Genomic DNA, 25757 nt, shown 5'->3' on the forward strand with positions numbered 1-25757 from the left:
CTCATCACCAATTAGATTTGCTCATGCGTGCAAAGACAGACAACAAGAGGTGGGAAGTCATGTCAACGGCTACCAGTGCGAGGTACTTATATGTGAAAGATGGTGCAGGGCTAGAGCGATAGCATGTCATTTGCCACGCAGGTAGCCAACTTGGGTTCAATCCCCGACATCCCATAGATTCCCCAAAGCCTGCCAGGAGTAATCCCTGAGCACCCCGGGTGTGGCCCCCCCCAAAAAAAGCAAACACACAAAAAAGATGGTGCTGACAAAGAATGAATATTCCTACTTCTAAAGATGAGGTGAACTTTTTTTTTCCTGTCTGTTTTGGGATCACACCAAACCCTGGCAGTGCTCAGGGTTTACTGTTTTCTTGCAGTCAGGGATCAGTCCTAGGGAGCTTGGGGGACCCTAGGAGAGCTGGGGATAGATTCTGGTTTAGCTGTGTGCAAGGCCAGCGCCCTCCCTGCTGCTATCCAGCCCTGCAACTCACTTTTCCAAGCCCCAACTTCTCTGTCCACCCCACTTTCCATGCCCGCCTCCTCCTCCAGGAAGCCTTCCCCAGTGACTGCCTCCCAGAAACTGGCCTGGTCTGCCTGCTTTGTCCTTTTTACTGCTGCCTCCCCAGTGCCCAGCTCAGTACCCAGCTCAGAATAGCTGCTCCGGAAACCAGGCTGAGCGGAGGAAAATGCCAAGAGGGGCCAGGTAGGTCCAACTGTTAAAAAATTTTATTAAAATGTCCAAGAAGAAATACATTAATGTCCACAGTGTCAGCTGCCACCGACGTGGGAACACTGCAGCTCACGGCCAGACCGGTGCACAGGAGGGAACAGAGGGGTGGCTGTGTGCGAGCGCACACCCCCACGCACGCACACCCCTCAGGAGAGAACAAAAGACAAACTACCCACTTTAAAAAACACGAGGCCGATCCCCCACAGGGAGCTGGCTCAGGGCCAGAAGGGTAGGAACCAGGACCCCCAAAAAGTTGCCTTTCTCAGCACCCCCAAAATGAAGGAAAATCCATGTGTGTTGTGGGTGAGGAAAGGTTGTTATTATTGTTACTTTTCAACCCTCCCAAAAAAAGATAAAATGCACAAAGCAGGTTCTTGGATTTTTGTGGGGATGTGGAGGGGCGTTTCCCCGCAGGGGTCACTGCCTCCCCCTTGGAGTGGTTTTGGGAGGAGACTCCCATGGTCAGTTCATTGGGAACAGAATATGGGTATCCCCTAGGGTCGGGTGCGTTGATGCCTTCCTGGAACCAGCCCAGATGGGGGTGTTTATTAGACTCCCTTTGGGAGTTTGCTGCGGGAGGGGGTAAGATGGCTCACCCCAAGAGCTTAGGGGCTTCTCCCAACTATACCATAGGTGCACCTTTTAAGCATGACCCCCCCGCACTCTGGCCCAGACTGGGGCCCTGAGAGAAGAAGGTGGGAATCTTTCCTACTGAATCTTCCTCCTGCCTCGCTTGGAGGGCCCAATCCAGGCTGCAAATAGGGTGGGGGGAGCCAGGATGGTAAGTTGAGTCCTAAGAGGATGTGCATTAGTGGGGAGATGGCTGAGGGTCAGAGACCCAGGACAGGGGCGCGCCTGGAGGTGTGGTTTTGGGGTGACCCGGCGGACACCTGTGGTTGGGCATGGAGGGTCCTTATCTCCCTGAGAGATGGGAGGGCAGAACTCTGGTCGGCCCAGCCTGAAACTGCCTCTGTGGTGTGTGCACCCCCAAGACCCGCTCAACTAGCTCCCACATGCCAGCGCTGAACCCACCCTAGGGTGCGGGGTGGTGCAGGGTGGGGAGGCTCAGAGTCCACTGCTCAGGTGGGCACCCCACCCTGTGGCCCCTGAGTGTGGGCAGAGGGTGTGGACAGGCGAGGGACAGTCACAGGGCGCGGATGGGGTGGGGCGCACGGGGGGCCTGGACACTTGGGGACTACCCCCCACCCCACACAGTCAGGCCTGCACCCCAGGGTCAGTCGGAGCCCTTCCCGAGGCTGGGGACTCGTTCCAGGGCTCCCCCATAGCCCATTCTGGGTAGCGCGCCCTGGGAAGGAAAATTGGGGAGTTTTGTACAAAGGTTTGCCAAGTGGGAACGGGGCCTCAGCTTGCTCTCCGGGGTCCCGGGTGCCCTGGGGAAGAAAGTTCCAGAACACGCGTAGGAGGGAGGCCTTGTGCTTGCTTCGGGACCCGGACTGGCGCTTCCTCCGGCTCAGCAGAAGTTGCCTGCCTCAGTTTCCCATTCGGAGGAGGCGTCGGCCTGGCGCCCTCGGCGCTTCTTCCGCTCTGTCCGGGGCTGGCGGTGGCGATGCGGGTGGCGGTGCGGGTGGCGGCCGTGGTGGTGACGCCGCATCCGATGGGACCGTCTGGCTGCAGGGCGGAGGGGGGCAAGGAGCCAGGGGAAGGGGTGAGGGTTAGTTGTTCCAGGCTCAGCGCGCAGGGGTGCGGGGTGCTGGGTGCAGGGGTGCGGAATGCAGGGGTACAGGGGTGCGGAATGCAGGGGTGCCAGGGTGCGGGAGCTTCCACTTACGCCGGCTGCACACGATCTGGGGCGGGTCCCAGCGGCCGTCGCTGCGGCAGCGGATCACGGCCGCGTGGCGCTGCACGAAGCCCGGGCGGCAGCGGTAGCGCACGGCCGCCTGCACCGGGTACTGGGTCCTGCGCGCGCCCACGGGGGACGCGTTCTCCACGGCGGGGGGCGGCCCGCACAGCACTGCGGGGACAGACACGCGGCGTGGCCCAGAGGGCTGCGGTGACACAGCCGCCCAGAGTCCCCCAGAGCTCCTCCACCCAGAACAGGATCCTTTTTTCTGTTTTGTTTTGTTTTGTTTTGGGGCCACAACTGGCAGCACTCAGGGATTCCTCCTGGCTCTGCTCTCAGAAATTGCTCCTGGGAGGCTCAGGGAACCATATGGGATACCGGGGATCAAACCCAGGTTTGTTCAGGGTTGGCCAAGTGCTGTGCTATCTCTCCGGTCCCATGACCTAAGCATAGCTTGGCTTAGCAAAACCCGGCATGCTATGTTGGGGGGTGATGGGTGGGGGCAGCCTCTGACATCAGAGGCCAGACACCTGTGTTCCATACATGGGGGAAATCTAGACTTCTTTTAGGGGGTCCACAGCCGGAGGTGCTCAGGGCTTCCTCCTAGCTCTACGCTCAAGGACCATTCCTGGAGGTAATTGGGGGACCTTTTGAGATGCCAGGGATTGAACCCAGGTCTGCTGCATGCAAGACAAATGCCTTCCCGCTGTGCTCTCACTTGGGCCCACACTTTAGGCCTTCTTACACCGTAGGGGAGAATGAACCTTGAAACAGGCCCTGGAGGGTGTCCCTGTGGGTGGGCGTCCCTATGGGTCCCCGTGGGTGTCCTGGCTTACCTGTGCCCTTCTCGCATACATAAGGCAGTTTGTAGTTGCAGGGCACGTCATTCCAGCGGCCGCTCTCGTGGGCTACCATAACGACACAGTCCTCCCCACCCGCAAAGAAGTTGTCCGGTTGTCTCTCCCTCCAGTTCTCATATTGCTGTGGGGACAGGGGGTGTTCAGGGGACCTGGTCGTATGAGGTTACTGCCCTCTGCCCGCTGTCCATCTCTTCTATAGCCCCATTTTAGTTTGATTTGATTTTTCTTTTTTCTTTTCTTTTTATTCCTTTTATTTGGTGTGGTGGTGGTTGGAGATCTGATTTTTCACATCTGGTGGTGCTCAGGGTTTACTCCTGTTATTTATTTTTTTTGAGGGGGCCACATCTGTGATGCTTGGAATCACTGCTTGAGGGGCTTGAGGGAACCTATGGAATGCTGATGATCAAACCCAAGTCGGTCTACCTGCTCCAGCCCCTCAGGGCTAACTCCTGGCTCTGCACTCAGGAGTTACTCCTGGCAGTGCTTGGGGGAACCAATGATTGAATCTGGGTCTTCAACATGCAAGGCAAATGCCCACCCCACAGTCCTGTGCTGCAGCCCTAGGAGCAGTTAAGAGCATGGCGGAGGGGCTGGAGCATGGCGCAAGTGGTAAGGCATCTGCCTTGCTCATGCACGCCTAGGATGGACAGTGGTTTGATCTCTCGGTGTCCATATGGTCCCCCAAGCCAGGAGTGATTTCTGAGCACATAGCCAGGAGTAATCCCTGAGTGTCACCGAGTGTGGCCTAAAAACCAAAAAAAAAAAAAAAAATAAGTTTCTGTGGGAACAGGGCTGAAGATTGGGGGGTCCTGTACCATGTGTTATGGTGAAGGTATGCTGGGCGGTAGCCCCACACTCTATGCGCCCCTACGTGATGCTAGGAGTGACTTCTGAGTGCGAAAATTAAAATAAAAACGCACAAAAAACAATAATAAAGGTTTCTGGGTACAAGGTCGTCTCCTTGTGGAATGTCCTGGATGGAATGTTCTGGAACTCTGTGGAGGAGGTGATTGCTCCACATCGCCATGGTGCCCAAAGCAGCTTTACCAGACTAACCGTGGGCAGGAGCATGATTCAGTGGCAGCAAGTGACCTGCACGTGGGCAGCCTCTGATCCCTCCCTGGGCACCCCAGAGCCTCCTGCATTGCCCCACAGTATTCAGAGCTTAATCTCGGGTCTGTGCTTGGGGGACCACCTGGGTGCTCAGGATCAAATCTGGCATCAGTCCCGTACAAGACAAGCACTCCTGGGCCATCTCCCCAGAGGAAAAGATCTTTAAAAAATTCTAATAGGGGCCGGAGAGATAGCATGGAGGTAAGGCATTTGCCTTTCATGCAGGAGGTCATCAGTTCGAATCCGGGGGTCCCATATGGTCCCCCGTGCCTGCCAGGAGCAATTTCTGAGCCTGGAGCCAGGAATAACCCCTGAGCACTGCCGGGTGTGACCCAAAAACCACACACACATACACAAAAAATTCTAATAATAGGGGCTGGAGAGGTGGCACTAGAAGTAATGTGTCTGCCTTGCAAGCGCTAGCCAAGGAAGGACCACGGTTTGATCCCCAGGCGTCCCATATGGTCCCCTCAAGCCAGGGGTGATTTCTGAGCCCTTAGCCAGGAGTAACCCCTGAGCATCAAACGGGTGTGGCCCAAAAAAACAAAATAAAACAAACAAAAAAAAAAGAAATTCTAACAATAGAGCCAGAGCAAGAGCACAGTGGGGAGTGTTTGTTTGCCTTGCATGCAGCTGACCCCATTTCCATCCCCGACTCCCCCAAGCATCGTCAGGAGTGATTTCTGTGCAGGAAGCCAGGAGTGAGCCCTCATGCAGAGCTAAGTACTCATGCAGAGCTGAGTACCGCTGGGTGTGGCTCAAAAACCAAAAACAAAGAAGCAAACAAAACAGTCCAATGACTCATTGTGTCATGCGAATTCATCCTCAGTATCTTGGGGGGGTCACACCCAATGATGCTCAGGCCTTACTGCAGACTGTGCTCTGGATCACTCCTACCTGGGCTCTGGGGACTCTAAGGGGGACCAAGGATTGAATCCAGGTGGGACACCCGCAGGGCAGTGCCTTCCCCCACTGCTCCAGCCCCTCAACCTTAGTTGACCAGGTTCTGGGGAGTCCTGCTGACACTGGGCAGCAGTGGAGGAAAGGGTTCTGAAGGGTTCTGGAGCCAGGGTGCAGGTGGGGTCCAGGGGAGAGCAGCAGGGCCTGGAGCTGAGGGTGGAGGCGGTTCTGCCCCCTCCTTCGCCTGCAGCCCCCAAAGCGCTGGAACAGCAGGTAGACAGGGCTGGGCTGCCCAGAGCCCCGGGGGCTCCTCAGAGGCGCCTCACCAGCGCCGTGTTGTCTGTCCACTGGAAGTCCCTCTCCACGATCCGGTCGTTGAGGCCGATCCAAGTGTTCTCGCGACCAAAGCCTGTGGATGGGCCAAGGAAGGACAGCTGGTGCGGCCACCCCAGGGCAGGGTCGGAGGACGGGGCGGGGCTACCAGTGACAGGCGTGGTCACACTGTACAACCACGCCCTGGGCGGGGCTACCGATGAACGGGCGTGGTCATGTTGTCTGACCCCTGTGCGGGTGGGCGTGGTCATGCAATGTGGTCCTGGGTAGACTGCAGGTTGGTGGGCATGTGTAGTCACGCCCCTGGGCGGGACTTCCAATCACTGGGCCTGGCAGTTATGTGGCCACTTTTCTTGGTGGGGCTCCTTGGATGGGCGGAGACAATTATTGACCACGCCCCTGGGCGGGACCTTTGATTGCTGGGCGGGGTCTTGTTAACTGGTCACCCCTGGACTGGGCGTGGTCTTGTCTGATCATGCTCTAGGCTTCCGGTGTGTGGGCGGGGCATCTAACATGACCAGTCCAATGAGCGTGGTTCTATTGGGTGTGACCATGCCCCTGGGTGGGGCTTCTGCATGGGAGGGGACTGGGCTGCCCGGTCCTCTCCCCCATCCCTACTGTTAATGAAGCTGTGCTCCTCCTCCGAGTGGACGCTGGCCAGGTGTCCGGCCCGGCGCCGACAGTCCCTCTCGGCGTCCTCCCACGCCCGCCGGTGGGCGAAGTAGCGGTAGCAGTGGCCTTGGAACTTGTGCCAGCCGTGGTCACAGCCCTCGGTGTCTGTGCGGGGGAGAGGGCGTCCCTGCAGCCAAGGCCAGGTCGGGGACATCCCCCTGCCATCACCTCATCCTGGCCACCCCTCAGCTTCCCTGGGTCTGGTCACCAAGTGGGGCACTCTGGGGCCTTCATGCCCCCACCCTGCCCCAAGGGGGGTGTCTCACCTTTCTCGCACAAGCTGCCCCCGTAGCTGGGGAGGCAGAGGCAGGTGAAGGCGTTGACCTCGTCGATGCAGGTGCCACCATTCTCGCAGGGGCTGGACAGGCAGTCGTCCACGTCTGTGGGGTTCAGGGCACAGGTCAGACCACTGGGCCCCACGGCACCCGCAAACCCGCCTAGGACCGGACAGCCTTGCTGGAGGACTGCATGGACACAGTGGGTCTGACAGGACCAGGAGTGAGGGAGCTGAGTCGACACCTTCATTAACATCGCATAATCAGTGCTTGGGGACAGTTGAGGCCCCAAAGCAGTGCGGAGACACACACACACACACACACACACACACACACACACACACACACACACACACGCCCCGGTGAATTTGGAGCTGCTGCAGCGCTCGAGGATGGGTGTAGAAAAAGGCGTAGAGAGGGATTCAGGGTGCTGGACATTTGCCAGAAGTCAGGGCACTGGTCTGAGGGTGACCCTGGACCATGGACACGGTCCGGTCCCATCCGGCCCACCTGTGGACACCTGAGGACCCTGGAACTTACACCTGGTCCAGACACCCAGTTTTGCTTTTTTTGTCTTTTCAAATTGGGGGTTTAACAGCTGCACCATATCAGGGCCTAAGCATCCACAAAGGGAATGGCTGGAGTTTTTGTTTTAACTTTTTGTTGTTTGCTTTTAGGCCGCACCGAGATACTCAGGAGTTATTCCTGGCTTTGCACTCAGGAATCACTCCTGGAGGTGCTGGCGAGGGGACCTATGGGATGCTGGAGATTGAACCTAGATTGAACCTAGATTGAACCTCTGAAAACACCACTCGCTCCCTTTTGCACTGTTCTAAGACTCTGGACTTGCCACTTCTTTTGGGGGGGGGGGCACACCCGGCGGCGCTCAGGGGTTATTCCTAGCTCTGCGCTCAGAAATCACTCCTGGCAGGCTCAGGGGACTATATGGGATGCCGGGGATCGAACCTGCGTCAGCCCCGCACAAGGCCAGCGCCCTCCCCGCTGTGCTAAGGCTCCAGCACCGTCACTTCCCAGCCTGTTGCAGGTCCACTGCTGGCCGGGAGAGGGCGACGCCGGACCGCGTGGGCACTCACCGATCTCGCAGTTCTCCCCGGAGAAGCCGGGCACGCAGCTGCAGCCGAACACGGTCCCGTTGGCACCGCAAGTGCCCCCGTGCAGACAGGGGCTGGTCTCGCACGGGTCCGGGGGTGCTGCTGCAAGGACGGCAGCGTGGGTGGGGCCCTGGTGCTCCAAACCCCGGCCCCTCCCATGGTTGGGGGTTCCCAGCACCAGCAGGAGGAGAACCAACATCCCACCCCCACTAACCCCCTTTCCAGGTGCAAGGAAGCTGTAGCCCCAAGACCCAGATTTGTCTGTCTTTCTAGGGAGAGGTTAGGAGAAGGGTTGTCTACACTGAACTCAGGACTATTTATAACTGTTTGGGGATCACTCCCGACAGTGCTCCAGGGATCCTATGTGGTGACCCTTGTGTGTCTCTGGCCCCAAGATTGCTTTGTCTTTCTTTGTTTTATTTTTTTTTTTCATTTTGGTCACACTGGTGTTGCTCAAAAATCACTCCTGGGGACCCTAAAAAATGGCAGAGATAAAACCCAGGTTGGCCATGTGCAAGGCAAAGCTCTTCCCCTCTGTTACAGCTTTGGTCCCAACTGGCCTCAGTTTCCCCTTGGTGGAGCTTCACAAAGAATTGCAGCCATGGGCCCAGAGAGATAGCACAGCGGTGTTTGCCTTGCAAGCAGCCGATCCAGGGCCTAAGGTGATTGGTTTGAATCCAGGTGTCCCATATGGTCCCCCGTGCCTGCCAGGAGCTATTTCTGAGCAGACAGCCAGGAGGAACCCCTGAGCACCGCCGGGTGTGGCCAAAAAAAACAAAACAAAATAAAACAAAACAAAAACAAACAAAAAAAAAAAGAATTGCAGCCAGGTGGAGGCACAAAACCAGGCTGGAGGTGCCTACACGAGTCCTGCCCATGGTCAGCCGCTTGGACCCCCCAGCATCTCATAGGGGTCCCCTGAGCACTACCAGAGTGCCAGAGCAGGAATAGCTTCTGCGTGACCTCAGGTAGGACCCCCCCCCAAACCCCTGCAAAGAATAAACTGGCAGAGAAGTGAATGCTTTCTCCACATCCCTGGTGAGAGCAACCCTGGTGGGACAGGGGTGCCCCCAGGCCGCAGAACCTCCAGGCCACTATGGGAGGGCAGACGCCCTCCCATGGCAGAAGTGTCAGGGTGCTTGAGGCCCCTCATGTGTGTGCCTGCGCAGGGCTGGGAGTGTGAGCCCCGCCAGGTGCCTGAGCTAACCGGGTGCCACCTGCCCACGGGCTGGCGCTGACTCAGTCTCTCGCGGGGGCGCAGCTATTTCTGGCTTCATTAGCATTTCTGCCTTGGGGAAAGCGGAGGGGGAGGCGACCCTCACCCTCCCCACTCCCCACCCCCACCCCCGCCTTGGGCTGCAGCTAGGGGCTGGATCCAGCTAGGCCAGAGATGCCTGGAGGTCCCACTTTCGTCCTGAGCCACTGTCCTGGGCCCTGGCTCTCCCCCAGTGCAACCCCAATTTGCCTCCTTCCTCTCCTTTGCACTCCAAGTCTGTAAAGTCTGCAGTGACCATACCATGGGGAGGGAACTTGCCTTGCATGCAGCCAACCCGGGTGTGATCCCCAGCATCGCACAGGTTCCCCCCTGAGCCCCGCCAGGAGTGATCCCTGAGCTCAAAGCCAGGAGTAAATCCAGAACCAGGTGTGGCCCCAAAATCAGAATACAAATGGACTGCACGCATCTGACCTGGGTTCAGTCCTTGGCATCTCACCCAAGCAGTGCCAGGAATGAATCCTGAGCACTGTGGAGTATGAAACCAAATCAAAAAATACAAAGCTGGGGCCGGGCGGTGGCGCTAAAGGTAAGATACCTGCCTTGCCTGCGCTAGCCTTGGACGGACCGAGGTTCGATCCCCCGGTGTCCCATATGGTCCCCCAAGCCAGGAGCAACTTCTGAGCGCATAGCCAGGAGTAACCCCTGAGCGTTACCGGGTGTGGCCCAAAACAAACAAACAAAAAAAAAAATACAAAGCGTAGAACCTGACAAAGGAAGACCCAGTAGGTTGTACCCCCTCTGTCTCGTCTTCTGCCTCCCCCACTGCCACAGTCCCCCAGAGATCCAGCACAGAAGGGTCCAAGCTGACTGGAAGCTGCAGAGTCTAGCCCCCACCCCAACCTCCACGGACACCAACCTAGTCCAGTATCAGGGACCCCCACACCCCACCAGCATTTCCAGCATGAGGCTCACCCTCCTCAAGGCTGATGTTCGCGGGGGTCCCCGGCAGGGCTGGCTCTTCACCACTGGCCGCCTCCTCCCAGAAGCCCTCCAAACCAGGGCTCCCAGCCAGCACCTCCAGCTCCCCATCTCCAGGACTCAGGGAGGCGGGTGGCAGGGTGCTGGGGGAGTCCCCTGAGAAGGTCAACGTGGACTCCTCCAGGCTGGCTGTACTTGGGGTCCCCAGAGGGAGGAGGTCTGGCACCCCGGCAGGGCTGCCTTCAGGCAGAGGGGCCACAGCCTCTGCTATCTCCTCTGCCTCTGGGGGTTGTGGTCTGGGGCTCTCGGACTCCAGAGGCACTTGGGAACTCGAGACAGCAGGTGCAGGTGTGGTCGGAACCCCAGCTGTTTCACTTGGGGCCAGGGACCAGGTGGATGAGCTGGTGGGTGGGTCTGTGACCCCCAGGACAAACTGGGTGGGCTCAGAGCTGCTGGCAGCCCCGGGGGACGCCAACTCATCACTGTCACCCATTGTAGGCTCTGCAACTATGGTCCAAGACCCTAAAGGCGGGGTGGCCCCAGGCACCAAGGACCTTCCAGGGCTGTCCGAGGGGGTCGAGTTGGGGTGCAGGAGGTCCTGCAGGCTGAGGCCTGGCAGTAAAGGGTGCTTGTTCATGGGAACTGGAGACGTGGGGTGCACAAGTTCAGAAGTGCTGGGGGACCCTGGGGACTTGGTGACCCCTTGACCCTGTCTGGAGACCGGCTCCGGCACAGTCTGAGAATCTGGGAGGCTGGGTCCCTCCTCCTGCCCCGAGTCCACTTCTGGGGGGCTAATACTGGCCCCAGATGGAGTCTCTGTATCCGCCCAAAAGAGTGTGGGGGACCCCGGAACTCTGGGGGTGCTATGGGGTATCAGGGTGGTGTTCCCACTGACCGCCTCTGCAGAGCTGGAGTTGGGCTGCGGGGAAAGGCTGCCTGAAGTCCCAGGGTCCAAGGCAGGGGGTGCTGTTGGAGCTTCCGGGGAGGCCACACTCTGTTCCTCTGCCCCCGGCATCTCGGTGGTAATGGACGGAAGACGTGAAAGAGGCCAGAGTTTGGGGGCACGAAGCATGGCCACCACCGGGATGTCTGGGGAAGGAGCTGCCTCAGGGGCAGGGCTGGGGCTGTCTGAGGGACTGGGAGCAGGTGTGGAAGCCATCGAAGGGGTCCATGGAGGCCCAGGGGTGGCCAGATCACTAGGGCCCTGGGTGGTCCCTGAATCCAGGTTGGGGACCCTGCTGGGGTCCTGGGTGCTGGGTGCAGTTTCAGTGGGGGGCCAGAGCCAGGGCTCAGGGATGCTCCTGCCGCCTGCGGGTCCTGCAATGACATCAAGAGATACCAACACTGCCCCCAAGCACTTAAATCTTCCTCCAAAGAGGTGACCACTGGGGTGCAGGGCAGGGCAGAGGACAGAGCTCCCAGGGACTGAGTTCCTGGGCCCAGGGGTGGCCAGGCTTACCTGTACCAGGCTCCTCCACTTCGTTGGTCAGCACAGCCCAGGGCCCTTTGCTCCGGCCACCCTGGGACGTTGCTCCGGTGGCCCGAGGGGGCTCCACGTGGTTCCCAGCAGCCTCAGGGGCCGGAGCGTCCTGCGCCCCCTCCTGCCCCTCATGGGGGTCTTGGTACTGAAAGTGACGTCCATTTAGTCCCTGGAAGCGGCCCCTCTTCCTGGGTGGGGGGCTGGCCGGGGTCTGCGTGGCCTCCAGGCCTTCTGCCGCCTCCACACTGTTGGGCTCTGGGGCCACAGTGCTTGGCCACAAGCCCGGGGCCTCCTGGGCAGGGCTGGAGGTCAGTGTGGGGACCCCACGTGTGGGCTGGGGGGTGCTGAGAGGCTCCTGATTCTCAGGGACCCTCACAGGATCCTCCCCACTGGACACCAGAGGCTCCTGGAAGTCAGGGGTGACCTCCTCCTCTTCTTCCTCCTCCTCCTCCTCCTCTTCTTCCCCTTCCTCTTCCTCTTCTTCCTCCTCCTCCACTGGAGTCAAGCTGGGCTCCAGTTCTCGAGCTGAGGGTCCTTCTGCAGACAGCATCTCCCCCTCATCCCCAGACGAGGGGGGCTCTGGGTCTCCGTGTGGTGGTGCTGGGTGATGTGCTGTGGAAGACATAGACGAGTCCAGGGAGTTCTACCACAGGCCCCCATGCTACAGCGACAGTGCTTGTCTGGGCATCTATGGCACTTTGGAGGAGATTCTGAGAGCCGGACCCTGTCACCAAGGGAGGGGAACGCAGAATGGCCAGCTCAGGGGCCAGGAGCCTAGGGCAGACAGACATGGCTTTGTAATGTAGGGAGAACCGCCCTTGACACAGATGTAGCTTTGCATATGGGGTTCTGGCTTCCAGATCTATCTTGGGACTGCAGAATCCCCAGGAAGGGTCTTCCCTGCATCTGGGGTGGTGGACAAAAAGGTATCACTTCTTATGTGGGGAGCACCATCTAGACTGAAGGCCCCAAGAAGAGTCTCCCTCTCTTTCTCTTCCAGAGGGAAAGCAGGGAAAGCAGGCTATGGGCGTGGTCTTTGAGTGGGCGTGTCCACGCTTGCCTGCTTTTTAATAAGGGGCGTGTCTAACTGCCAGAAAGCCTGGGGCGTGGCCTGTCCTAGGGACCAGCTCACTGAGGAATGGGGGCCAGGGGCGTGGCTTTAATAGGGGTGTGTCCAATGGTCCCTTAGAAAGCTTGGTCAGGGGCGTGGCCTTATGGGGGCGTGTCCAGGTGCGGATGAGAAAACCTAGCTCAGGGGCGTGGCTTCTGCCCTGGGACCAGCTCACTGTCCAATGGGGTATGGCCTTATGTGGGCGTGGCATTGTTAGGGGCGTGTCTGATGGTTAGCAAGCAGGGAAGGGCGTGGCTTCATAGGGTCATGTCTAGGTGTCTGTTAGAAAGCATAACCGGGGATGTGGCCTCCACCCAGGTTTCTGGGGACCCTCTTTCCCTGGGATGGCACGCGATGTCTTTCCAGGGCTGTGCCCAGTTTGGGGCCATGTTCTGGGCCAGCCTTCACCCTTTGTGCGGGTGGACAGGTGCTTATCCATTTTGGGTGCGGTCTTAGGTGGCCACCTGGGATGGCCCCACCCAAGGGTCAGTTCTGGCCCTGCTGGAGAGCCTTGATAGGGATCGAATTGGTTGGGCCGCCTGCAAGGCCAGTGCTTCAACCCCCTGCTATATATACTCTCTCCATTCATCTCCTGGACCCTCTGGATCTGCGCAGGCCACCCTCCGGGCACTCCCCATGCATCACCCCCATGCACCACGCACCTCGGAAGCAGTAAGCGTCAAAGCGGGCTTCTGGCGAGGGGAAGCCCGTGCGGTTGGCGAAGCGATACACGGTGCGCACGCCCGGGGTTGGGCCTCCGCAGCGCCGGCGCGGGGTCTGGATCGGGTAGCGCACGCTGCCATCCGCCAGCCAGCCCGGGTCGCACTGGTCCAGGCCCTCATGCCAGGCCAGGTGCAGCTGCCCCACCGAGGCCAGCGTGGCCCCCTGGCGACGGCACTGGGCACGCGCGCCGGCCAGGGTCAGGCGGTGAGCGTGGCCCACGTAGAAGACCTCACCTACATGGGGAGGGGCGCGGGGTGGGTGAGGCATGAGTGGGGGTCCCCCTCTCCCCACTCTAAAGAACCCCCATCTGTGTAGAAGGGTGAGGTTTATCCTTGCATCTTTATGCTTTCAGTGGTTTTTGGTTTGGGGGGGTCACCCTATGGAGGGGTCCCTTGGATAGAGGGGGCACCAAGATCACCTAGTGATTTTGTTTTGTTTTGGTTTGGTTTGGTTTTTGGGTCACACCTGGCAACACTCAGGGATTACTCCTGGCTCTGTGCTCAGAAATCACTCCTGGCAGGCTCAGGGGACCATATGGGATTCGAACCACCGACCTTCTGCATGAAAGGCAATTGTATTGTGCTCCAGTCCCTGGGGCCCTTGAATTGTTTTATTTTCTTTATTTAATTTTATTTTTGGGATTTTTTTGGGGGGGTCACACCCAGCAGTGATTCGTGCTCTGTGGTTACTCGTGGGTCTGTGCTCAGGAATTATTCCCAGAAAGCTCAGAAACCTAATGGGATGCTGGTGATTAAACCTGGTTTAGTGCAAGGCAAAAGTCCTCCGCTGTATTATTGCTCCAGCCCTGATTTTCTTGGTTTGGGGGCTACACAGGGCGGTGCTCAGGATTCACTCCTGGTTCTATGCTCAGGCGTCACTACTGGTGGACTTGGGGGATTGACCTAGGGAAAGCACCCTACCTGCTGTGTCATAACTGCAGGCTGCCTTCCATTATTTAATTTGTTTTAGTCTATTCTATTTATTATTATTATTATTTGGCCACACCCAGCAGTACTCAGGGGTTAATTCTGGCTCTGTGCTCAGAAATCACTCCTGGCAGGCTCAGGGGACCCTATGGGATGCTGTGAATCCAATCTAGTTTGGCTGCAAGCAGGACATGTGCCTTCCCCACTGAGCGATTGCTTCGGCCCCTCTTTTTTTATGTGGGGGGGGTCACACCCAGCTGCGCTCAGGGCTTACTCCCGACTCTACGTTCAGAAAGTGCTCCTGGCAGGCTTGGAGGACCATATGGGATGCCGGGATTCGAACCACTGTCCTTCTGCATGCAAGGCAAATGCCTTACCTCCATGCTAACTCTCTGGCCCCTCTTTGATTTGTTTTTAATGAGCTGACTTGGGCCCCAGAAGTATTAAAGCATCAGAGAAGACAAGATCAGAGAGGAAGAGAAGGGGAAGCAAAGCCTGAGCTTTACCCTTTAAGCCAATCCCCGGCACCCAGAGGAGATGGGGTTCATAGGAGATAGTATCTGGCAGGGAGTTGGGGAGAGGTGGGCGGTTGGCAGACTCCGAGGCCCCAGACTCACCCCCCAATTCCCGGGCAAAGCAATATACATCATAGAGCTCGTGAGGGTCCCGCCTGCCATAGCTGCGCACCCCGGGGAGGCTGCTGCGGTCGCCATAGCAACCGGGTCTCGACTGTGTGATGGGGTATCTGTGGAGGCAAAGAGGGGTCCCCTTCAGACGTGTGACCCCCCAACCCACCCCCATCCCAACCCAGCAGCCTCTGTCCCCCTCACCGGACAGTGCGGTCTGAGAGCCAGCCTGCATCACAGTTGTCCAGCCCGTCCTCAAAGGCTGCCTGCAGGTGACGTGGGGCTGCAATGGTGGCTGAGCTCAGACGACAGGCCTCCCAGGCCTCGGGGAACGTCAGAGCATAGCGGTCCTGCGCTGCCCGATAGTGAAACACGACACCTGTGGGGGACAAGAACACAGATGTGGGGGTGCATCAGGTCACGTTATGCTCAAGACAATCACAGAGTTTTAGGGGCTTTGGTAATACGACAGCAGGGAGGGCACTTGACTTGCACACAGCTGACCTGGATTCTATCCCTGGCACCACATAGGGTCTCCCAGTCCCTGCCAAGGTGGATCTTTGAGCACAGAGCAAGGAGTCAGCCCTCAGCACCACTGAGCATGGCTAGAAATCAAAATAGAGGGCCCGAGCCTGCCAGGAGTAACCGCTGAGTGCCACTGGGTGTGGCCCCAAAACAAACAAACAAAAACATCAAAAAAAAGAAAGAAAGAGAGAGAGAAAGAAGAAAGGAAGGAAGGAAGGAAGGAAGGAAGGAAGGAAGGAAGGAAGGAAGGAAGGAAGGAAGGAAGGAAGGAAGGAAGGAAGGAATAGAGGCCGGAGTGGTGGCACTTGCGGTAAGGTGTTTGCCTTGCACTTGCTGACCTAGGAAGGACCGAGGTTCGATTCTCCGGCATCCCATATGGTCCCCCAAGCCAGGAGCGATTTCTGAGTGCATAGTCAGGAGTAACCCCTGAGTGTCACTGGGTGTGCCCCAAAAAGCAAAAAAAAAAAAAAAAAAAAAAAGAGAAAGAAAAGAAAGACAAAGAAAGAAAGGAAATAAAGAAAAGAAAGGGGCCGGGCGGTGGCGCTAAAGGTAAGGTGCCTGACTTGCCTGCGCTAGCCTTGGACAGACCGCAGTTCGATCCCCCGGTGTCCCATATGGTCCCCCAAGCCAGGAGCAACTTCTGAGCACATAGCCAGGAGTAACCCCTGAGCGTTACCGGGTGTGGCCCAAAAACCAAAAAAAAAAAAAAAAACAAAAAAAAGAAAAGAAAGAAAGAAATGGGACCAGAGAGATAGCATGGAGGAAGGGCATTTGCTTTGCATGTAGAAGGACGGTGGTTCGAATCCCAGCATCCCATATGGTCCCCCGAGCCTGCCAGGAGAGATTTCTGAGTGTAGAGCCAGGAGGAACCCCTGAGCGCTGCCAGGTGTGGCCCAAAAACAAAACAAAACAAAAAAAGAAAGAAAGAAAGAAAGAAAGAAAGAAAGAAAGAAAGAAAGAAAGAAAGAAAGAAAGAAAGAAAGAAAGAAAGAAAGAAAGAAAGAAGAGAGAGAAAGAGAAAGAGAAGAAAGGAGGATGAAAGGGAGGAAGAAGAAAGAAAAGAAGAAAAGAGATAGTACTATAGGTAGATTTGCCTTAGCTGGCCTGGGTTCTATCCTGGTATCTCATAGGGTCCCCCAAGTCCAGTCAGGAGTGATTTTTGAGTGCAGAGACAGGAGTAAGCCCTGACCACAGCGAGTGTGATTCCAAAATTAAAAAAAGATAAAGGTAAGCAAGATCAGGAAGAACATGCAATGAAAGCACGTAACTGTCTGGTAGGCAGTTAACCCTAGTTGCATCCTAACCCTAAGGTCACTTCTGAGCACCACTGAGGGTGACCCAAAATGAAAACCAAACAATAACCAAGACCTTTGGGCCTGGAAAATGACGCAGTCCTTAAGGAACCCCAGGATTTCTTCCTACAGCAACCTGGGGGCTACTGATGGGGACCCTGTGTGCTCCAAGGTTTCTTCTGAGACTGCCCCATGAAAAGGTGTTTTTTTTTTTTTTTACCTTGTTCACATTTATCAGTTAAAAAAAAAATCCTACATTGAAATCTGCATAGAAAGAATCCAACAGTTGGTTAAACAGTCCTGGGAAGGCTTATTTATTTGTCTACTCAAATTGGTGAAAAGAACCTCTTTAAATAAAATCAGTTCCGTCTTGTTTTTGAAGCCACAACTCAGAACTTTGTCGTGGTCACTCCTAGTGGTGCTTGGGGGACAGACATGGGGCAGGGGATGGAACCCAAGTTGGACCATGTGTAAAGTGTGTGCCTTAACCCCATGAGAAGGCTCTGCCCCAGAGTTTCTCTGTTAAATAGAAATTTTCCTTGGGCTTCTGTAAAAACTAAACTTAGAAAAGAAAGAGCTGAGTGGAGGCCTTGCTCCAGCGAGGTCACGTTCAATGCTCTGCACGGGGAAAGACAAAATAGACAAAGCCACAGAAGGCCACGAAAATAATGGGGTGGGGTGTGGAAGGGCAGGACAGGGAGGGACAGTGTGGGCGTCATCAGAACCACAGGGACTCGCAGTACTACCACATGTTCTGCTGAGGAAAGTCAATGGGGGGCCTGGAGGTCCCGCCCCTTTGGACAGCACCTGTGCTGACCAGCCCCTGATGACCACGCCCCTAAGGTGGGCCTGCCTCTTTTGCCCATGCCCAATCATTGTGCTGTCTCTTCTGGCCATGCCCCAATGTTGGAACCGCCCCCTGGTCAACCTCCATTGGCGACCATGTCCCACACACTGACCCGCCCCTTCCGGCCCGCCCCCATCTGCCCAACCCGCGCTCACCTGTCACCTCCAGGGGCACCAGGTCCTGCTCGTCGTCCAGGCCCCGCACCACCTGGCAGCGGTAGAGGCCCGAGTCGCTGGCTCGCAGCGGCCCCAGCAGCAGCGTGGCGTTGGCCCGGTGCCGGGGGTAGGCGGGCAGCGACACGCGGCCCTGCCAGCCCTTGGCCACGCGCACCACATGGTCCTTGGCCACCAGGATGGGGGTGTCCTGCCGCTGGCCCGACGCCCCCCGCACCTTGGTCCACTTGATCCGAGGCGCCTCCCGGCCGCCGTCGGGCCTCGGCTGCACCGCAAAGAGGCAGGGCAGGGCCACAAGCTCGGCCAGCGCGGCCCGCACCGGCCCTGGGCCCAGCTTCTGCAGGTGAAGGCCCTTGTCTGTGCTGCTGCTCTGGGTGCCTGGCGGGGTCGGAGGATCAAGGGAGGCCTGGATCAGGGATATGGGCCAACACAAAGTCCCTTCCTCACTAGACTGAGAAGGGGCTGGGGGAGTCCCCTGGGGAACTGCTGTGGCCACTTCGATGACCAAATCAGTCACTGATTTTCAGAACTAACTCAGAAGGCGCCCAGTTATTCATTCTCCTTGGTGGAGCAGGAAACTGAGGCTCGAGATGCCACTACAAGCTGGAAACCACACAGGCCTGAGCTCTGCACAGACACCAATGGGCACTTGAACCCAGAGCCTTGTGCCCTCATCCAGGCTGGCACCCCCCCGCTGATTGCTGCATGGCTCTTTCCCTCTGCTAAGCTGGGAGGGGGGAGAAACAGAGAGAGAGAAACAGAGAGAGGGGAGAGAGAAACAGAGGAGAGAGAGAGGGGAAAGAGAGGGAGAGAGAAAGAGGGAGAGAGAGAGAGAGAGAGAGAGATGAGGAGAGAGAGAGAGAGAGAGAGAGAGTAGGGAGAGAGAGAGAGAGATGAGAGAAGAGAGAGAGAGAGAGAGAGAGAGAGAGAGAGAGAGAGAAAAGAAACCCCAGCCAGGCTGACAAGTTCTAAAAATAACTCTCAGGTGCCTTGTTCACTTTTGACTGTTCAAAGACCTTTTTTTATCTGTTCCCATTTTCTTCCCCAGGAAAACCCAGGGACCCAGCACTGGGGGATTGCAGAATGGGGAGAAAACACTCCAATTAGGGATGCTGCCTTCATGGGTCCCAGACCCCAGCTTCAGTCCCTTTCATGTGAGTATGCACAGATACATCCGTGCACACACACGCACACATACATGCACAAGCTAATTACCGGTTTCCGCCGTGACTAAGAGCAGCGCCTGGAGCATGAGCAGGCCAGAGGCCCACCCCCGAGTGCCCCCCATCCTGGGCCTGGAGGGAGAGGCAGAGAGAGGAAGGGATGAGCTCAGCAGTGAGATAAGTGGGAAGACCAGGCCCTGAAATCCAGAACCAGGACTCAGCAGGCCGGGTCGCACTCAAGGTCACGCAGCCATGAGGAACCAACCAGCCAAGGCTGAGCCTGGATTTGAACCCCGATTCCAGCACTCTGGTTCAGAAATGCAGATCTTGAGAGTTCTCAGTCTTGTGAGACTCCCAGAATGCCCCTCTGGGACTCTGTCTTTTCTTTTCTTTTTTTTTTTTTTTTTTTTTTTTTTTTTTGGTTTTTGGGTCACACCGGGCAGCGCTCAGCATGGCTCCTTACTCAGAAATCGCTCCTGGCAGGCTCGGGGGACATATGGGATATCGGATTCGAACCAATGACCTGCATAAAAGGCAAATGCCTTACCTCCATGCTATCTCTCCGGCCCCAGGACTCTGTCTTTTCACGTACCAGATGGGGGACCCTTCAATTTGAGGGAACTCTCAGCTTCAGCTCAGACCCACCCTGCTATTTCGGCCCCTGCCACTGCTGCATTAGTTCACATGAACATGGGCAAGAGGGGCCGAAGAGATAAGAGAGAGCACAGTGCCCAGAGAGATAGCACAGTGGCGTTTGCCTTGCAAGCAGCCAATCCAGGACCAAAGGTGGTTGGTTCGAATCCCGGTGTCCCATATGAACCCCGTGCCTGCCAGGAGCTATTTCTGAGCAGACAGCCAGGAGTAACCCCTGAGCAATGCCGGGTGTGGCCCAAAAACCAAAAAAAAAAAAAAAAAAAAAAAAAGAGAGAGAGAGAGATAGCACAACAGCAGGGCATTAGCCTTGCATGCAGCCAATTCAGGATGGACAGTGGTTCGAATCCTAGCATCTCATATGGTTCTCTGAGCCTGCCAGGAGCGATTTTTGAGCACAGAGCCAAGAGTAACCCCTGAGTGAGTGCAGTCAGGTGTAGACTAAAACCCAAAAACCAAACTCAAAACCAAAACCAAAACAGAACATGGGCAAGAAAGAACAAAAACCCCATTTTCCGGAACCAGGTAGAGAGAGTTCACAGGTCTGGCACCTGTGCAAGGCCCAAGTTTTGCTTTCTTTTTCTTCTTCTTATATACAGATATATGTAATATTTTATATTAAAATTATATTAAATATATAATATTAAATATATTTTAGCCACACCCAGTAGTGCTCAGGGCTAACTCAGCTCTGGGCTCAGGAGGTCACTCCTGGTGAGGCTCAGGGAACCCTATTTAATTCTAGGGAGCAACCTGGAACTGCCCAGAACCTTAAGACCTATGCTGTCTCTCTGGCTCCAAGACTGGGCCTTCATGGCTCCCTAAGATCTTAGGGTGAGCCTGGGTTTCCCAGCACCACTGGGTTTATTTAATTTTCAAAAACTTTAGGGGCCACCCTCAGCAGTTCTCGGGGATGACCCATGACTCTGTACTCAGGAATCACACCTGGTGGGGCTCAGGACCCTGGGATAGAACCCAGGATGCACATGTCAAAGCAAACTCCCTCCCCCTATCCCATGACTCTGGCCCCTTCCAGTGTCTTTAACCAGCATCGTATTGATGGGCCTGCACAATGGCCTGTTGGACAAGTATCACTAGATGTGACCTCCAAGGTCCTGGACAATACAGGGGAACCCCTCACCCAAATAATTTTTTTGTTTGTTTGTTTTTTGGGCCACACCTGGTGACGCTCAGGAGTTACTCCTGGCTATGCGCTCAGAAGTCGCTCCTGGCTTGGGGGACCATATGGGACGCCGGGGGATTGAACCGCGGTCCGTCCTAGGCTAGCGCAGGCAAGGCAGGCACCTTACTTCTAGCGCCACCGCCCGGCCCCTCACCCAAATAATTTTGACCACACCCAGTGGTGCTCAGTGGTCACTCCTGGTAGTGCTTGGGGGACAGCTGCATGCAAAGAAAAATACCCTCCTTGCTGTGTTATCTCTCCAGTCCCACCCCCCATTTTTTTTTCTTTTTGGGCCACACCCTGTGACACTCAGGGGCTACTCCTTGCTCTGTGCTCAGGAATAGCTCCTGGCTTGGGAGACAATATAGGATGCCAGGGATCAAATCAAGGTCTGTCCTAGATTGACTGCATACAAGGCAAACACACTACTGCCATGCTATCGCTCCAGCCCTATCCCCAAATTAAATTGTTAAGACTTGGGGGGCGGAGCAGTGGCACAAATGGTAGGCACAATGCCTTGAATGCATTAACGTAGGATGGACCATGGTTCTATCCCCCAGCGTCCCATATGGTCCCCCAAGCTGGGAGCGAATTTTGAGCACATAGCCAAGAGTAACCCCTGAGCATCACTGGCTGTGGCCCCCCCAAAAGAAAAAAGAAAAAGAAAAAGAAGACTTAGAGGGCTGCAATATGAGTGCATAACAGTGCTTATCCCTTGTACTGGAGGGCCCCACAAAATCTGTAAAAGTGACCCCCAAGCTCAGATCTCACAGAGTAACCACTGGGGCAGAAAAATAAAACATTCTGGGGGTTTATGCCCAGCTTGTTCAGGCTGCTCCTGATTTGCTGCTCAAGGACCAGGGAATGTGGGTGGTGCCAAGGATCCAACCAGAGTACCAGGCACGAATTCCAGCCCTTTGAGTGCCCTCCCTGACTCCCCACAACACTCCAGGATTCAGTCTCCCTATAAGTGGAGGCCTCCTCACAGCAGCGCCAGCCCCAGCCCTGGCCCCCCACCCTGATGTGAATCAGGGGCTGCAGACTGGCACGATTCTCAGCTCCAATTCCAGGACGCGAATGTCGCCAAGATTCTATTCTTGGCTCTTGGGGATTTGGAGTTGGTGTGTGTGTGTGTGTGTGTGTGTGTGTGTGTGTGTGTGTGTGTTTTGAAGCGATGCCAAGTACCAGTTGGAACAGGGGCCCCGCCCCCGCCCCCCCAGCCTGGCTCCATCCAGCCAAGCCATGCTGGGAGCAGCAGTAGGATTCAGTCTCAGGGTGCCGGGGTGTCAGCGTGCACAGCTGAGCCTGCCCAGACCCCCCTTTTTTCAGTCTACAAAGCCCCTTGCTTCTGCTTCAGGGTGGGTGGATGATGGGTTTTGGGGGAGTCAACTAAAAATGCAGCTCTGTGCCTCATGAGGGGGGCCTGGATAGAGTCTGGAATCGGGGTGCAGTGGGGAACCAGGATTCAGGACTTCTGGAGGTGCTTCTGAACCAGGAGGGGAAAGCTGGGGGGCCCTGTCCATGGTGCTGAACCTGATAGTTCAGCCTGTACCTCCTCAGAGTGCCCACCCGGGACCAGAGTGGATCAGGGTTTGGTGGGTTGCACAGCAGGGAGGGGTCTGGCCGAGTAGATGTCCCTTGGCACCTTCTTTTTGGCATCTCCATTTCCACCGGGATGCCCTCTGGATTCCCAATCAGAGTCTCCAGGAGTGAGGGTCCGCCAGGGCTCTTCTGGCCCTCCTGGGCCGGTGCCCAGTGAGACTGGACATTCACATTCTCTCTATCACATGCTCACAGAAACACACAAAGAGACACACATGACACACAAACAGACACACAGAGACACAGACACACACATGCAGACAAACAGAAATGCAGACACACACATACATTCTTCGGAAGCTTAGGAACTCAGACTTGGCACCAAGCCCAATCTCTGATCTCCCGCCTCTGCTTAAAGCACTCTGTGCCTCAGTTTCCCCAGCTGTACGACAGTGCTCACCTATCACACTTCTACCTCGGCGTGTTCAAACCGCTCAGCTGTGAGTCCCAGAGACTGTTGGGTCCCAAGCAGCCCTTTGGGAGTAAATAACCTTGTGGACCTCTGTGGGCATTTCTGGGGCAGCCCCCCGGCCCACCATACAGGCAACACACTCACCCACTTTACCTCACTGGCGCCCACCACACCTGCACCCCTTCTTAGAGGGGCTGCTGCCTCCACCGCGGGGGGTGGACTGGGCCCTTATGAATTATGCAGGAGGGGCTCATGCATATGCAATCAGGGGCTGCCTGGAGGAGGAGGGGAGTGGGGGCTGGGCAGCCCCAAGGGAGGTATTGTGTCAGTTCATGTGTGTGTGTGTGTGTGTGTGTGTGTGTGTGTGTGTGTGTGTTTGTGCGTGTACTGTGCATCCCTTTTCTACACCCTTGTCCTCCCTTCTAGGCAAGTTCAGGGTGTCAGTATGTGACCAAGTGTTACTTCCAGGAATATGCCAGGGTGTCTGCAAGCAGGTCCTAGGTGAGGCTGGGGCCCCACTGGGGGTGGGGAGCAGGGATCCAGGGGTCCTGTCTGGGTGTCCAGAGGGGGTAAGAAACCAGACACCCCACCCCAGGGGTCTGCTTCCCCTGCCCTGTCCCCCAGTGCCAGCTCCAGACTCTGCCTGCAGGCCATCACGTCCCCAAGCCCCTTCGCAACAGAAGATGCTCAGGTTCCCACGGTGCACCCTCAGACAGCGCTAAGCTGGGGACCCCCCCTCCGCAGACTCCACACTCCACACTCACTGACACTAACAAAGGGAGCCGGTCGGGCATGGCGCCGCACAGACGCACACACAGAGGCTCCCTGAGCCCACCCCCACTGGAGCCCCCAAAAACACACCGGCAGGAAAACGTGGCCTTTGGGGACCAGCCGGTGCACAAGGTCCCTGCACAAGTTCCTAACAAAGACACCCCTACATTAACATCAGATTCAGGGACAGGGCCCAGAGCCCAGCACCCCTTCCTAGGGGAACACCCCAGTCCAACCCTGGTGCACGTCACTGCTGACCAGCGCGGGGAGGGGACCCTGCCATGAGCAAGTGTCCGGCTGGATTCTGGGGTCCCACACACAGACTCCCCCTTCAAGGGGCCTCGTGCCAACCCCCACCCCCTCTGCCTGCGGTGGCTCATTCACGGGCCGCTGAGAGGAACAAAGCCTGGGTGCTGGGAATGGGGGTCTCTGCTCTCCAGGCTGGGCTGGGGTGGGGTCCCAGCCACCCCTCTTACCAGACCCTCTGTCCCCAGGCTAAGCCAGCTCCTGCACAAGGGTCCGCAGGGAAAGACGGGACTGAAGGAGCGAGGTTGGGGTGTCCAGGGGTGGGGGGTTGGCGGTTAAAGTGGAGGTGCCGCAGACTCCCTCCTGGGGATGGGGTGCTCCTCACTGGGCAGGGGCTTCTAATGGAGGTGGTTGGGGGGTCTGAGCCCAGAATTCACCCGGAAAGCCCAGAGGGAGTCCGAACCCCAAACTCTCCAGTTCCTGGGAAAAAAGGGACCTCCTCCCTGAGATGGGGCCCCCTGAAGCTTCTTCCCTGCCTCACTCAGACCCGGGCTGCCCAAAGGGCAAGACGGAGCGTGCAGACCTCGACCCTCACATACACACAGTAGCCAGATTGTTGGGGTGATGGGGTCCCCTTTATCCCAACTGCCAGCCAGCCTAGGATCAATCCTCTATTCATCTGCTAATTGGGAATCCCCACTTAAAATCCCGGGGTGCCTGTGCTGAGGTTCCGTTTTGCAGCCTTACAACATGTGGGTGTCCCAGCGACTCCTGAGAACTCGGGGCGCCCCCATTCCTTGGGGGACTCAGCTCCAGGAGCGCTCCCCTCCCCAATTTCGAGACCCACCCAGGCAGGCCCCCTCTCCACCGCGAGGTCCAGGCTCCTGCTTCCTCCCACCATCACCTGCCACCCCCAGGCCGGCACCCCCGCTGACTTTCCGGGGGGTCCCCCTTTTCCCTTTGCAGTCACCCCGGGGCTCCCCTCCCCCTCTGCGCCCCTTGCCCTTTCTGGGGGCTTTTCCCCCCCTCTCTGCTCCCCAGTGCTGGGATCTGAGGCCGGCCCCCCGCCCCCCAGGACCGCTCCCCGCCCCGCGACGGACCCCCACCTGGCTCTTAGCTCGGACGCATCGCGGTGCATAAAGGACACGGCTCGGCCCGCGCGGACCCGGCTGCAGCCCCGCGCCCCGCGCTGCTCTCCAGCATCACCGCCGGCGCGCGCTTATAAAGGGGCGGCGGGCCGCTCCGCGCATGCGCCCCCAGCCGGGCTGCCAGGCTGCAGGGAGGAGGGGGCGCCCCTGCCGGACCCCCGGCCCGCGCTGTCCAACCCTTCCCAACCCGCGGGGACTCTGAGCTGCTTCCGAACCCAAACCTCCTGATCCCTGCTTCCCTTCGCTCCAGGAGCCAGCCCCTAGACTTTGGGTGTCCGGGTCAGCCCCAGCTTACAGATGGGGAAACTGAGTCAGGAGGGGAGGAGTGGGATCGCCTTCTTTGCCTGTGCGTGGGTTTTGGCACCGTGTGATGCCCAGGCCGAGTGCAGAGCCGGGAGTATCCCCTGAGCATCTCTGGGTCTGGCCCCAAAGGAAAAATAAATTAAGGGAAAGAGGCTGGAAAGATAGTACAGGGGTTAAAGGCTTTTGCTTTGCACGCGGTCGGCCTGGGTTTGATCCCAGACATCCCAACTGGTCCCCTGAGTACCGCCAGAAGTGATCCCTGAGTGCAGAGCCGCAGAGCCAGGAGTGGGCTCCCAAAAACAAAAGAACAAAAATAAAAAGACAAAAGATTTGGGCCCGGAGAGATAGCACAGCAGCATTTGCCTTGCAAGCAGCCGATCCAGGACCAAAGATGGTTGGTTCGAATCCCGGTGTCCCATATGGTCCCCCGTGCCTGCCAGGAGCTATTTCTGAGCAGACAGCCAGGAGTAACCCCTGAGCACCGCCGGGTGTGGCCCAAAAACAAAACAAAACAACAACAACAAAAAGATTTAAGTTCTGGGGCGGGGTGGTGGTGGTGGGGCAACGGGGTGCTGGGAATTCAGGA

General features: G+C 57.1%; 1 protein-coding gene across 1 annotated transcript; it reads right to left on the bottom strand.

Moving 5' to 3' along the window:
- Window positions 1-2039: 2039 nt before the first annotated feature.
- Window positions 2040-24897, bottom strand: NCAN (neurocan). The gene is made up of 15 exons (XM_049788468.1): window positions 24827-24897; window positions 18908-18987; window positions 17675-18070; window positions 15060-15234; window positions 14847-14974; window positions 13243-13536; window positions 11449-12081; window positions 9984-11306; window positions 7778-7897; window positions 6675-6788; window positions 6355-6513; window positions 5730-5812; window positions 3367-3511; window positions 2519-2701; window positions 2040-2358 (listed from the first exon to the last, which is right to left on the bottom strand). Exons 1-15 carry the CDS (start codon window positions 24856-24858, stop codon window positions 2201-2203), a joined length of 4023 nt encoding a protein of 1340 aa, XP_049644425.1. The 5' UTR covers window positions 24859-24897; the 3' UTR covers window positions 2040-2200.
- Between the last annotated feature and the right edge of the window lie 860 nt (window positions 24898-25757).

Source organism: Suncus etruscus, chromosome 15, assembly GCF_024139225.1.
Source record: "Suncus etruscus isolate mSunEtr1 chromosome 15, mSunEtr1.pri.cur, whole genome shotgun sequence".
Classification (NCBI taxonomy): Eukaryota; Metazoa; Chordata; class Mammalia; order Eulipotyphla; family Soricidae; genus Suncus; species Suncus etruscus.

Excerpts from the sequence above, each read along its gene's own strand:
- NCAN (XM_049788468.1), bottom strand. The coding sequence starts at position 24,858 with ATGCACCGCGATGCGTCCGAGCTAAGAGCCAG. Across the intron at positions 3,512-5,729 it reads GGACAGACAACACGGCGCTG|CAATATGAGAACTGGAGGGA; the intron begins GTGAGGCGCCTC and ends CTGTCCCCACAG. Across the intron at positions 2,702-3,366 it reads TGTATGCGAGAAGGGCACAG|TGCTGTGCGGGCCGCCCCCC; the intron begins GTAAGCCAGGAC and ends CTGTCCCCGCAG.